This window comes from Protopterus annectens, chromosome 17.part0, assembly GCF_019279795.1.
Source record: "Protopterus annectens isolate FY-2018-M chromosome 17.part0, PAN1.0, whole genome shotgun sequence".
In the NCBI taxonomy this organism is placed as follows: domain Eukaryota; kingdom Metazoa; phylum Chordata; order Ceratodontiformes; family Protopteridae; genus Protopterus; species Protopterus annectens.
Genome location: NC_056751.1, coordinates 122,292,222 through 122,305,352, shown reverse-complemented (window position 1 = coordinate 122,305,352; position 13,131 = coordinate 122,292,222). Strand labels below are relative to the sequence as shown.

General features: G+C 43.1%; 1 protein-coding gene across 1 annotated transcript in view; it reads right to left on the bottom strand.

Annotated features, from left to right (window-relative positions):
• The window catches only part of POLR2B (RNA polymerase II subunit B), a 1,548,892-nt gene extending 1,535,963 nt beyond the window's left edge, over positions 1-12,929 (bottom strand). The window contains exon 1 of the mRNA XM_044059158.1: positions 12,791-12,929. Within this exon, the coding sequence (XP_043915093.1) occupies positions 12,791-12,809 (19 nt within the window). The 5' untranslated portion in view covers positions 12,810-12,929. The remainder of the gene's footprint in view (positions 1-12,790) is intronic.
• Positions 12,930-13,131: the final 202 nt, after the last annotated feature.

The window sequence follows — 13,131 nt, the reverse complement described above, 5'->3', positions numbered from 1 at the left end:
TTAGTGCCCACTTCTAGTGCAGTTGACCTGAATGTATAGCAAGCACTGAAGCCTTGCACCAGCTGGGTGCTCTCTATGAACTTTAACCAGGTTTACATGACTATTCATGTACTACTGCATCCCACAGTAGTCTCTGCACAGTAGTCTCTGCACAGTAGTCTCTGCACAGTAGTCTCTGCACAGTAGTCTCTGCACAGTAGTCTCTGCACAGTAGTCTCTGCACAGTAGTCTCTGCACAGTAGTCTCTGCACAGTAGTCTCTGCACAGTAGTCTCTGCAGTTAAGAAAAAGCAAGCACAGCCTCCTTCCCTCTTTATATTGTCTGCATGGGCTATCCCCAAGTAGCAGTTTCCTTCCACAGCTCCCCAAAACATACTGGTTTGGCTGGCCACTGTAAAGTATTCCTAAATTTAATTTACTCTTGTCCCTGAAACCCATATCATGGTGAAAAGGATGCCCGACTCACTCCCTCACCCTGTTAGCTTACTGCTTCTGGCTTAAATCTTACATTAAATATGAAGGATTTATAACCATAGTTAAACAGAGGTGTGTGGTGTACACATGCATCAGAACATACAAAAGGACCCAGTCCCACGAGGCACCATCTTTAAAACCCCAGTCCTGCTCTCAGTTGCTGCGTGTTCCTGGCTTAAGAGTCCACACCTACACAATCCATCCTACTCGCCTAAAACAATCGCCTAGCGACTGTGCCCTGCTGAACAGCCAAGAACTGATCACACAGATAAACTTGTATCTATCTGCTTCACCCCCAACAAGAAAGGTTCCAATCTACTCCCTGAGCAGTACACTTTCAAGGAGCTGAGAAATTATGTTAATTGAGGTTTACCTCACATAATGTATTGTAACTTTGCCTAATTTCTCGCTAGGTGGTTAGAGCACACTCCCTGCCAAGACTCCCAGCAGCCATTTCCCTTCTCATTCTGCACCCCCAATAGCCTCCCTTATCTAAACTATGTAAAATGTACAGAATCCTTAGTTTAACCCCCCAGAAGCTAGTATCTGAACCATATAACCTACAAACTTACTGCATTAAGCAAAGTATTAAATTTCAACCCAAACAGGCTAAGGTGTTAGCCCCTTGGATACTAGGCTGACCCAGTGCCCATCCCCTGTGCCTCCTTACCTTGAGCTCTGCTCTCTACTTCATCGATAAGTCTTCTTTGCTCCCACCAAGGTGTTAACCTGACCCTCCTGCCATTCTTTAACCTTCTGCCCTCACTGAATCCTGCCTTTTTTCCCTTCTCATTCTTTATTTCTCTTTAGTTTCATTCTAATTACCCCTCACTGAGCCCAGGCATTCCTGCCATTCACTACCCCCATCATTTATTCTTCCTTCTGTCCTCACCTCCTACCTTACAAACACGCCTAGCACAGATTCTATAATCCGAGCATACTTCTATCTCAGTGCCTGCTTTTCCGGGCAGTACCTGCACACACCCACCCTACTTCTCCCCCCACTCTAAACTATATCTGGTCCAACCCTATCTTAAGGATACAGTCCCACGAGGCGCCATCTTTAAATCCCCAGTCCTGCTCTCGGCTGCTGCATGCCCCTGACTTAAGCGTCAACACCTACACTAAGTTTGCAACAGTTTACTGTACTGTCTTACTTCGGAAAGCTTGTATTTGTGTGCTGTTCTTTCGTGGAATCTGCAATCATACTGTCTGAAGTGTTCTACCTGAACTGTTACAAATGTTGCTTGTACTTCTCGAATATACACCCGACCTGTGATAGCATTTTGAATGAACATCAACACATATTTGTGTACTTAAGCGTTTGCGCGTTTACAAGCTGCAGTAACGCGGAACGACTGATGCAGTGTCTTAATGTAGTTCTAGCACTTACAATCACTGAATATGAAGAACTAACCTGCCCTGAATATAAAATAGTGAAAGGAATTGTACCGGTGCATTCTATCCACTAGTTGTAGGGCATTATTTCAATATTAGTGCTTACACTCGCTCCATATTAAGACATTATTAGTGCCTATATAAATACAAGAGTAGTTTTAAGCATTTGCACGTTTACAAGCTGCAGTAATGGGGAATGACTGAGGTAGTGGTCATTACTCTTGCTATATACGAAGACCCTACCTGCCTGGGATTGAAACCTGTTAATGGTAATAGTACTGGTGATTTTTATGCAGAATTTGTAGTGTCTTAATGCATTAGAGCTTCGATCATACTGATCTAACCTACCATTTTTTTTTTAAATAAATTACCGGACACTAATACTACCTGCGACTAAAGCAAAGCAAGTATTAGCATTTTGTCTCTGCACAAAGCCCTAAATGTGATATACTGGCTAAAGAACTATGGTAGATGAAAGGTTATTACACTAGCAGGCTAAAGTGCAACATTACAACGCACTGTGATAGACTCACCCATGTGGTAAATTATTATAGTTAGTGTCTCGGTCATCCTTATGCAGCTTTAGATACCAAGTGCTTTATGTATCCTTGAAGTTGTTTCTGCACTAAGTGTCCTGACTTGTGTTCACATGACAAACGTGTACTTTACCTGTGTTTTATGCATTGTTGAATAGCCCATATTTTTCTGTTTAAGACTCCCCTTTAAAACTACCTCTCTCTCCATATATCTCCAGCAATCCATCCTACTCACCTAAAACAATTGCCTAGCGACTGTGCCCTGCTGAACAGCTAAGAACTGATCACAGATACACTCGTATCTATCTGCTTCACCCCCAAGAAAGGTTCCAATCTACTCCCTGAGCAGTACACTTTCAAGGAGCTGAGAAAGTATGCTGACGTTTACCTCACATAATTTACTGTAACTGCCTAATTTCTTGCTAGGTGGTTAGAGCACACTCCCTGCCAAGACTCCCAGCAGCCATTTCCCTTCTTATTCTGCACCCCCAATATCCTCCCTTATCTAAACCTTGTAAACATACAGAATCCCTAGTTTAACCACCAGAAGCTAGTATCTGAACCATATAACCTACAAACTTACTGCATTAAGTAAAGTATTACATTTCAACCCAAAAGGCTGCTAGTAAGGTGTTAGCCCCTTACTTTGTTGACCCAGTGCCCATCCCTTGTGCCCCCCTCACCTTGAGCTCTGCTCTCTGCTTCACTGACTGTTTTCTGCTCTGCTGGCCAAGTCTTCTTTGCTCCAACCTGTGGGCTCACTGTGCCCCCCACTACTCCTTCCTTTATTCCCACCTCTATTCTCCACCCCATTATCTCTCATACAATCCCACACTCTTCTCCACATCCACCACTCCCATCCTCTACCAATTAATCAACCACACCCCATCCTGATCCATTATACCCCCTACACTTCTCCATGCCCCTCCCTCCTCTTTTACCCACTGACACCATAGGTAGGTACTAGGCAATTGGCCCTTGGGCCTATACAAGCCTAGCCAAAAAGGTACCCTGGCTTTTGTCACTCAAGAAAATTTTCCTGTGCCCCTGTCAAGCAGAACCACAGAAGTGATCCCTGGGATGAATTTCCTATTACCCATCCAATCAAGATTTTTCTTGAAGAGTGCTAATGAGGAGCTCTGTTTGACATACGTAGTCTGTTCCAGAGTATGGGAAGTCTCTGGGACAGGAAGCTATCCCTCCAGCATGTTCTGTTTATTGTGTTTACAAGGTTTAGGTCCCTAGAGCGTGTAGCTCGTAGGGATTGGGATTTTTTTTAAGTGGAGCATGTCCAACAGCTCTGGGTTTGACGTAGCTTTGTATGTTAGGCAGAGATCACCTCTGAGTAGGCGATATGCGACGGAGTAAAGTTGGAGTTTGAGACAGTCTGTGTAAGGCATCTGTTTGAGGCCAGTAATCCTCTGAGGTATTTTTGCAGCGTTTCCAGTTGTTGTAGATGTCCTGTGAGGTAAATACCAAAAGGGGCGTTGTACTCTATAATGTGTCTGAGTGATGAGTAGAGGGGAACAATGACCTCTTTATGGATGAGAAACATTTTGTGATGAGATGTGCCACATAGGATTTCCTGACCACTGTGGCAATGTGATTATCAAAGGAGAGACTACTGTCCACCTGTGTCCCAAGGTCTCTTATCACACTTTTGGTGTTAAGTAAACTACCGCCTATGTGGTAGTTCATGGTTAGAGTTTTTACCAAAGGGGATGACAATGCACTTTTTGGCATTGAGCTTGAGACCATGTCTTTGACACCAGGCATCTGTCTCAGGGAGGCCCTTTAGTAGGATGTCCACATCGTTAGAAGTTTCGATTATGGCTCCTAGTTTGCAGTTATCTGCGAATTTAGTTAGCCAAAGACCTTCTGTGTTAGCCTGTACTTCAGAGAAGTAGATACCCAACAAGAGAGGACCCATGACTGAACCTTGTGGTACACCACTTGTCACTGGTCTGAAGTCTGATTTGGAGTCCGCTACTTTCACAGTGTGGGTTCTGTCAGTAAGCCAGTTGGCAACCCATCTTGTGACATAGGGATTTATACCTAGTTTAGTGAGTTTATCCAAATTCCAGAGTGGGGGATGGTGTCGAACGCCTTGGTGTGATATAGATTGGCTGTGTGAACCACCTTACCCTCATCTATGGCTTTGGTGACTACTTCAAGAAGTCTATCAGGTTTAGGACACATCATCTGCCTTTTACAAACCCAAACTGTGTGGGGTCCAGAGTTTGGAGATCTCCAATGTCTGTTTATGAGTTCCATGGCCTTGTAGACGAGGCTCGCCAGGCTAATGGGGTGGTAGTTCGCAGGATCTGTTGTGGGGCCCCCCCCCCCTTTGCGGAGTGGGATAACTGTCGCGGTGCACCATTCAATGGGCACAAAGCCTGAAGTGAGGCTATGATTGAACATGGTACTTAGGTAGGGTGCCAATTCATTCTGTAGTTTATGTAGAAGACAGCCTGGGATGTTGTCAGGTCCCATGGATGCTGTGTTCTTGGCTTTGGAGAGTGAGGGCATTACCTGTGCAGCCATGATTACAGGAACTTTGCATTCTTCCGGTATAAAGATGGGCCCTTTAGGGGGTAAAGTTGGCACTGAACCTGCCAGGATGTTGGCAATATCAGTTGGTTCTGTATATTTCACGTCATTGTGCTGCAACTGTGAGCAGATCCGAGTGCTGACATTGAGATTCTTGACATAGCTATAGAACACTTTGTGGTTGTCTTTAGAATCAGTGGCAATTTTGTTTTCATAACTAGCTTTGGAGGATTTTATGAGGAATCTCAGCTTCTTACTGAGGCTGACCAGGGAGTTCCTCCAATCGTGGGATTTTACTCTTTTTTGCAACAGTTTCTTTCTTTTGTTGTAGAGTTTGTTTATGGCAGGAGAGCACCAGATTGGCTTCCTTTTTTTGGAAGATAGCATCTTGGTTCTGTTAGGAATAGCACGATCCATGCACTCGTGTAAGTGCTTATAAAGTGCATTTGTGTAGAATTCAGCAGTCATACCTCTATTGCCCATCTGCATGGGTGTTGTGAAGTTTGCCATTTCTGTCTTAAGAAGCATGAAGGTGGCTTTGGAAGAAATTTTTTATGGTCGTTTTCCTAATGGGGGAGTGGGAGCGGGATGTAGATGTCTGGGGTGATTAGCTTGTGGTTGGATCTGACCAACGAGGAGCTGACCTCTGGTGTGGAACACCGGTCACCCATGTTGGTGATGACCAGGTCTAGGATATTGCTGCCCCTGGAGGGAGTGTGGATAAGTTGATCCAAGGCGTTGGAATTGATTTCCAGAAAAAGTTGAGCAAAAGAGTTGGTACACAAGTAGTTTTCCCAGTTAATGGTAGGGTAGTTGAAATCACCCATTAGAGTGTTGGGGATGTACCTTAATGTTTTCCAGTGCATCAAGAAAAGAGGAGTGGGAATCCTGGGGCATGGTGGGGGGGGTCTGTAGCAAGCTACAATCTGGATTGCAGTTTTGCCCCGAGTTTGTTGAACTTGGATAATCTCGGATGCATTATGCTGAGCAACTAGTTTGGAGGTGTGGATATCCTTAATGAAATGGACACGCCTCCACCTTTAGTGTTTCGGTCCGGGTTTGGTGGCCAAAAGGTGTGGTATGAATTACAGCCTGGTAATGCAGGGGTGCTCTCTGGAGCTTTGAACCAGGTCTCTGTCACTGCACAGATGTCAATGTTCTCCATTTTAAAGAGTGCCTCGAGTGCATTTTGAGGTTTAGACTTCTAGCATTGAGTAGCATTACCCTCAGATTTTGCTTGCTTGTACCCGTTATGGTGGTGAATTTGTCATTTGAACCTTGCCTAAAAAAGGCACTACAGGGGTGGCAAGAGCCTTTGCCAGTATCCAGAATCCCAAGGGCACCAGGTGCAGGCCATCTCTGGCAAAGCAGTGTGGTCTGTCGATCATGTCATCCCAGGCAGACAGATACTGGATTCCCTTAGAATGACACCAGAAGCTTAGCCAATTGTTAAAGTCAATCATTTTGTTCTTGTACTGTGGTGTCATTCTGGGTGATGGCAGGATACTGCTCAGGGCTAGGGTCATACCTACCTGGGCTACAAGACTGGAGAGCTCCTCCATGTCTCTTCATGTAGTCCAGGGAGGTACATCTCAGGTCATTCACACCAACATGGACAAAGAGTCATATTTGTACTTGTTGTGGAGTGACCTAACTGAATGTGTTATGTGGTGGATCCTGGCACCTGACAGGCAGCGGACAGTAACTTTTTCCTTGTTTAGCCTGGTGAGTGGAACATCAATTTGCCTGACTATAGAGTCACCTATGAAACATCAGTGTGCCTGACTAGAAAGTCACCTATAAGTGTTAGGTACGTTATGCCTTATGGGCTGTAGTTGAGTGGCACACTGAGTATGTGGGCTGTGTCATTTGGGTTGTGTTGGAGGGGGTGGAGGTTGCTTGCATTTCTGCTTTGGAGGTCTCTGTTTGGGCAGATTTGTACTGAGCCTCCATGAATGTAGGTGTAACTACCTATTCCCACCTCCCCAATTTACCATGCTCTCCACTTTATGTAACCCTTCCCTGCCACTCAATCTTCTACTCACTCTGATACATGCTACCCCTTATTCCACCTCCAAACTCCTCCTTTTTTCCTACCCCCATCTCCTCAACCAACTCCCTTCCTAGCCTTGCAACCTCCCACTTTCACACCATATCCTCCTCTCTTGTTCAACGAAATCCGCTCCACTACTACAAACCCAAGATCACATCCTCCTCATTGAAGCACAACACACCTAAAGCAACATTGCTTTCCCCAAATAACTCAAGCAGCAAACCCAAGCTCCTGCTCACATTTTCCTTTGCCACCCTCTTATCAGTAGACACACCCCAACCCCGGTTCAAAGACTAGGACCAACCACACTCATCCAATCAATTCATACCACCAAGCCTAAATATCTCAAACTACTTACCATCAACACCCAGAGTTTGAGAAATAAAATATCCCACTTCTAGTCTTGGCTAAACCATATCCTACCAGATACAGTTACAGTCTGAGACCTGGCTAAAACCCCATATTCCTGATTCTGAAATCCTACCCCCTTGGTTCCAAGCAATCAGACAAGACTGCCAAAATGAGAAGAGCAGCCTTAATTTACTGTAGTCTACAATCCTTCACTCCCTACCCAAACCCCATTCCTCAGTTCAATAACGCTGAACTAATAGGAATACTCAAAATGAAGGACTATAAAAACATTTCTGTTATGGCCCTCTACATTCCCCCTGGAAACAGCAATACACTAAGAAATACTTCTATGGACCACAACCAATATTACACTTGAGACCTACATTTTAGGGGATGTGAACATTGACTGGAACAAAAATTCCAAAACTCCCTCCATTTCTATCAATCTACTTAACTTCACACAACTTGTGACATCACCAGACCCAACAAAAAGAATCCCAGGGACCACTGTTGACTGGATGCTTGCCTCCCACCCAAATAAAATCTCACTCCGGCACCTTACCAAACTCCATGAGTGACCACTTGCCAGCCTTCATCCATCGAGACCCCCCCCCCAACCTTCACCAATACATCCATACTCGAAACCTCAACTTTTTCCAACTCCCTCAAACTCACAAACTGGGACAGCCTAAAAACTCTTCCTCTAGAGAATACTGTAGACTTCTTTAACTTTACCTTCTTAAATACCCTGAACTCCCAAGCCCCACCTAGAACAAAACATAAAACCCAACTCTGCCCCATGGCTAACTAAAAAACAAACTCTTATGCAACAAAGAGACAAAGCCTGGAAACTTTATCACCACAATAAAGACCCTGACCTCCCTTCTGAAAGATAAGCAACTCCACAACCTAGCCAAAAAAACAGATTATAAAAGACCAAAAGTCCTACTATACCAAACTCCAGGCTAACCATTCCAAAACCCCAAACAATTTTGGAACTCCAACTCTTCTAAACCCAAGTACCAAACAAAACCCTTGCCCAGACACCAGCAAAACAGATCTAGAAATAGCCACGCTATTCAACTCTTTTACGAACTCTATAGCAGAACTCACCAAGACCTTCCCAAATAACGACCCCTCCACCACCCTCAAAGCCTCCTCCCTAACCTCTACCAAACCTCCCACCCCCAGCAATCCTTCATTTCAACTCAAACCCATATCCACTGCTTACATAAAAAAAACTCTCCAAACTCAAGCCATGTTCCAATGCCCCTGACTATATCCCCCTACTATTCCTAAAACTTGCAGCTAATGGTATTGCAGTCCCTATCAGCACTCTCATTAATAGATCCATTCAAAAATCCTATATACCAAAACTATGGCATTCTGCCTTTATCCTACCCCTCCACAAAGGGGGGAAAATAACTTCTCAAACCTCCGACCTATAGCCATTCTCCCCCATCTCAAAAACTCTTGAAAAATGCATCCACCTCCAGCTCATGCCTTTCCTTACCAATAATCAACTGTTCAACCCTACTCAGCACTGTTTCCGCCCTGGCCACAGTACTATAACTGCTCTCTCTTACCTAGACATAATAAACCACACCAGTGAATCTAGAGAAAGTTTATCTGCAGTCCTCCTCAATCTCTTCAAAGTATATGACACAGTCTCCCACCTCCTTAAACACCTCTCTAACCTTAATCTCTCCCCAAAACATCCCAACCTGGTTCAGCAGCTATCTCACCGACCGATCTCAGGCTGTCAAGTAGCAAAATGGCACCCCAACCAGGGTTCCCCAAGGATCCATACTTGGGCCCAATGCTCCCCAAGGATCCATACTTGGTCCAATGCTCTTTAATGCATTCACTAATGATTTCCATGCCGCCATCCCAAACACTAAGATAGTACAATACGCAGACGACTCAACCCTAGTCTGCTCCGCTTCTAACCTACCAGAGCTCCAAACAAACTCAATAGCCTTCTCAACTAGAGAGGACTGGATGCTTCAATGTCACCTTTCCCTAAATGCCAACAAATCTAAGATATTACTTTTCACTCCCTCTAAATCCCTCACTCAACAAAAACTCTTAAAAATAATTAGCCATGTCAACTCTTCCATAGAAATTGTTTCATCTGCTAAACTTCTTGGGGTTACTATTGATAATCATCTAAGATTCGATACTCATTCAGCTAATTAAGAAAACACATCAAAAACTTGGTATGTTGTACAGAAACACACTTTCTCTCACCATCTACAAGACAAATACTCTCCACTACCTACTTACTACCATCACTCTTGTATGGTGCTACACTTATCACTTCCAAACTACAAATCTGTTTTAACAAAATCTCAAAATTCGCCACTAAATCCAAATAGACCTCCCACCACTTTCTCTCCACCAGCTTCAGTGGCTAGAACTTCCCAACTTCCTTAACTACCTCCAACTCACTTCAGCCCACAAACTAATTTTTAAACCCACCAGTTGCCCAGCTCTAACATCTTACCAAAATACACCCCTCACAGAACTCTAAGATCTGCCCATCAAAATCTACTTTCTATATACAAACAGAACCGCCCCGCCGGCCAACTTCTATCATTTTCCCTACCAAAAATAAAAATGGAATTCTCTCCCTCCCACTCTAAGAACCTCAGAAAACCTTGAGCACTTCAAAACTCAGCTCCATTCCCACTTCACCCAAAACTGGAATTGCAGTTGCACTCAACCCACCTAGCCCACTAAGCCCCTACTACAAGTTAATCTAACCCATACTACCTAAAACAGCAGCCTTACTTTGAATATAACATTACTTAGCTTTCCAACTGTCCTCCTTCCCCTTTCTGGGGAAGATTCTCTATTGGCAATTCTTAAACTTTGATGCTATTAACTAAATGCTATTAACTAAATCATTTTCACTTCTTATCCTGAATGGTGATGTATACACCCCACCTTCTCTAGTTCTTTTCGGTCTCAACTTGATACTTTTTAAATAATGTACTTTCCACCTACATTCACCCCTCTATGCAAATTTGTACTCACAAAAGTCATTCTATAACAATTTAAATCAATAACTACAGTCAAATGAACTATTTTACAACCTTACTCATCTACTTAACCGCGGTGGTGATGCTGCGGTAGCATTGTCATCTCACAGTAAAACGCTGTCCGGTTCGATTCTCAGATAAAGCGTCTTCTGCGTGGAGACATGCGTGAACGGGCATACCTTCGTTGAAGGTTGTGCGTTAGGGCTGGTAACTGCATGTAAAAATCAACTACCAATCATTCGCGGACCGGAGTTCCTCTGTAGCGAGCCCGAACCAGGAAAAGCCGAAAGACAAAAAAACTCATCTACCTCCACAGTAGAACTAAACATCTGTCTCAACTTCTCCCAATCCTAATTGTAGTCTCTCCTTTGATAGTCACATCGCCACAGTACTTAGGAAGTACTTCTACGTGGCACACCTCATCATAAAAGGGTTCTCATCCAGGAAAAAAAGAAGAAGTCATTGTTCCCCTCTACTCGACACTCAGACCCATTACAGAGTACAATGCCCATTTTGGAATGTACCTCACAAGACATCTGCAGCAGCTGGAAAGGCCACAGAAGTACCTCACAGAGGATTACTGGCCTCAAACAAATGCCCTACACTGACCACCTCAAAAAAACTCCAGCTTTACTCCGTAGCATATCGCCTACTCCAAGGCGATCTCTGCCTAACATATAAAGCTATGTCAAACCCAGAGCTGTTGGACATGCTACACAAAGAAATCCCAATCCCTCACAGCTACACGCTCTAGGGACCTAAACCTTGTCACCACAATAAGAAGGACATGCTGGAAGGATAGATTCCTGTCCCAGAGACTTCCCATACTCTGGAAAAGGCTACCCGTCTATGTCAAGCAAAGTTCATTAGCACTCTTACAGAAAAATCTTGAGTGGATGGGAAATAGGAAATACACCCCGGAGATCACTTCTGCGTCTTGGCTCAACAGTGGCACAGGAAAATAACTTTCTTGGGTGGCATAAGCCAGTGAACCTTGTTGGCTAGGCTTACTTAGGCCTTTGGGCAGACAGCCTAGTACCTACCTATAATACAATTGTATGTATGAATATAACGTACAACTGTATGTATGCAATGCATGTTGCTATTTTCTGACTGTACCCTAATACGTTTTACTATGCAATATAACTTTTTGCTTACTGTCACTGTGTATTATAGATATGTAATAATATTTTATTGCCTATTGTTACTGTGTTTTGGAGCTTTTCTCCCCAGGCCTCCACTGAAAATGGGCTCCCTGGAAATAAAATAAACTACAGCATAATCAGCACACTGAACGGTTAGTGCACAAGATGAAAAATCTGTGCTATTAATGAGCTGCTCTCTGTTGTCATGGTACAGAATTTGATTCCTTCCACATTCATTTACCTTCTGAGACTCCAGGCAAGTTAGTCAACTAGACAGGACTACCAGGTCACGTCTGAAAAAGCAACAATTGTTCAATGGGCTTACCCAGCAAGTAAACAGGTAAAATAAAAATGCACTCCGCGCCAGAAGGACATACTGGTCAGTTTGCTACAGTCCACCTTAGGAGTTGGCCATCAACAACCATCATCCCACCATTTTGTCAGCATTACTACAGCACAACAATAAAGTTAAGATACACAAGTAGTCAACAATATAGTAGGCAAAACATTTAAACAAAATTACCTGGAACCAATTATTTCAACAGCAAACAAATACACAACAAAAACACGCAGTGTAATTAACAATCACCACTACTGGCAAATGTGTTGTGTATACAACACAACTATACACAATATAAACTGAACTACACGAAGTAATAGCTTTTTCTTAATTACCTTAGCATCATGACAGTTTCTTTCTACTGGAGAACCGAATACTTTCAGAAAACAAAGTTTCCCAAAACAATGTCACAGCAACTATATTTAGTCAGAAACAGCAATATAGTTGTCACTGTTTTGTGTTCTCGATTACAATCTCGAACTACAGGTCTGGGACACTACAAAAAACATACTCAAAAGTTTACACGTGCTCACAGAAAGGTTGTAAACACTGACGCTTTTAATTTCCTATAATTTACAACAAGGACAACATTAAAAGGCAGTCATCAAAACGCGTTAAAAATCAGAAATTGTTCTAAACAGATTTCCTCCAATCAACCCAAAAAGAAAATGAATATAGCTCAACAAATACAAGGCACAAATGTACTGAACAAGCAATCATCACAGGCAGCAGGATTCTGAATCTCATCATGCCAGTTATAAGTTACAGCAGGCCAACACGGCAATGCACATTATACGGAGTTGTTCATCGCTTCTAACTCTCCGTCTCACATATTTCCTCCACATCGCCATTGCTGCATACATTATACTGGACAACACTACTTGATTATAACTCACTTACCTTCATCTGGATCGTACATGTTGATTGCTAAGTGTTAATAAAGCTCCTCTATAGAAGAAAAAAAGTATACAAATCGGACAGTCAGAAAAACTAAATTCACAAAATGCCGTACTTATTATACTGAGCGTATGTACGACGGAAAATAGAGTACATCCGGTACTTATAAAGTTAGAGTGATCCATTATTGGTGGTGGAGGGGGGTATACAAATTGTTTTTTTTTTTGTTGTTTTTTTTTTTTTTTTTTTTTTTTTTGCTGTTGTTTTTAACTAAAACCGTCACCTTCTGTCACTTGGAAAATATTACTACCGATTGTTAACGAAGATTACTAAATGTTCTTTTT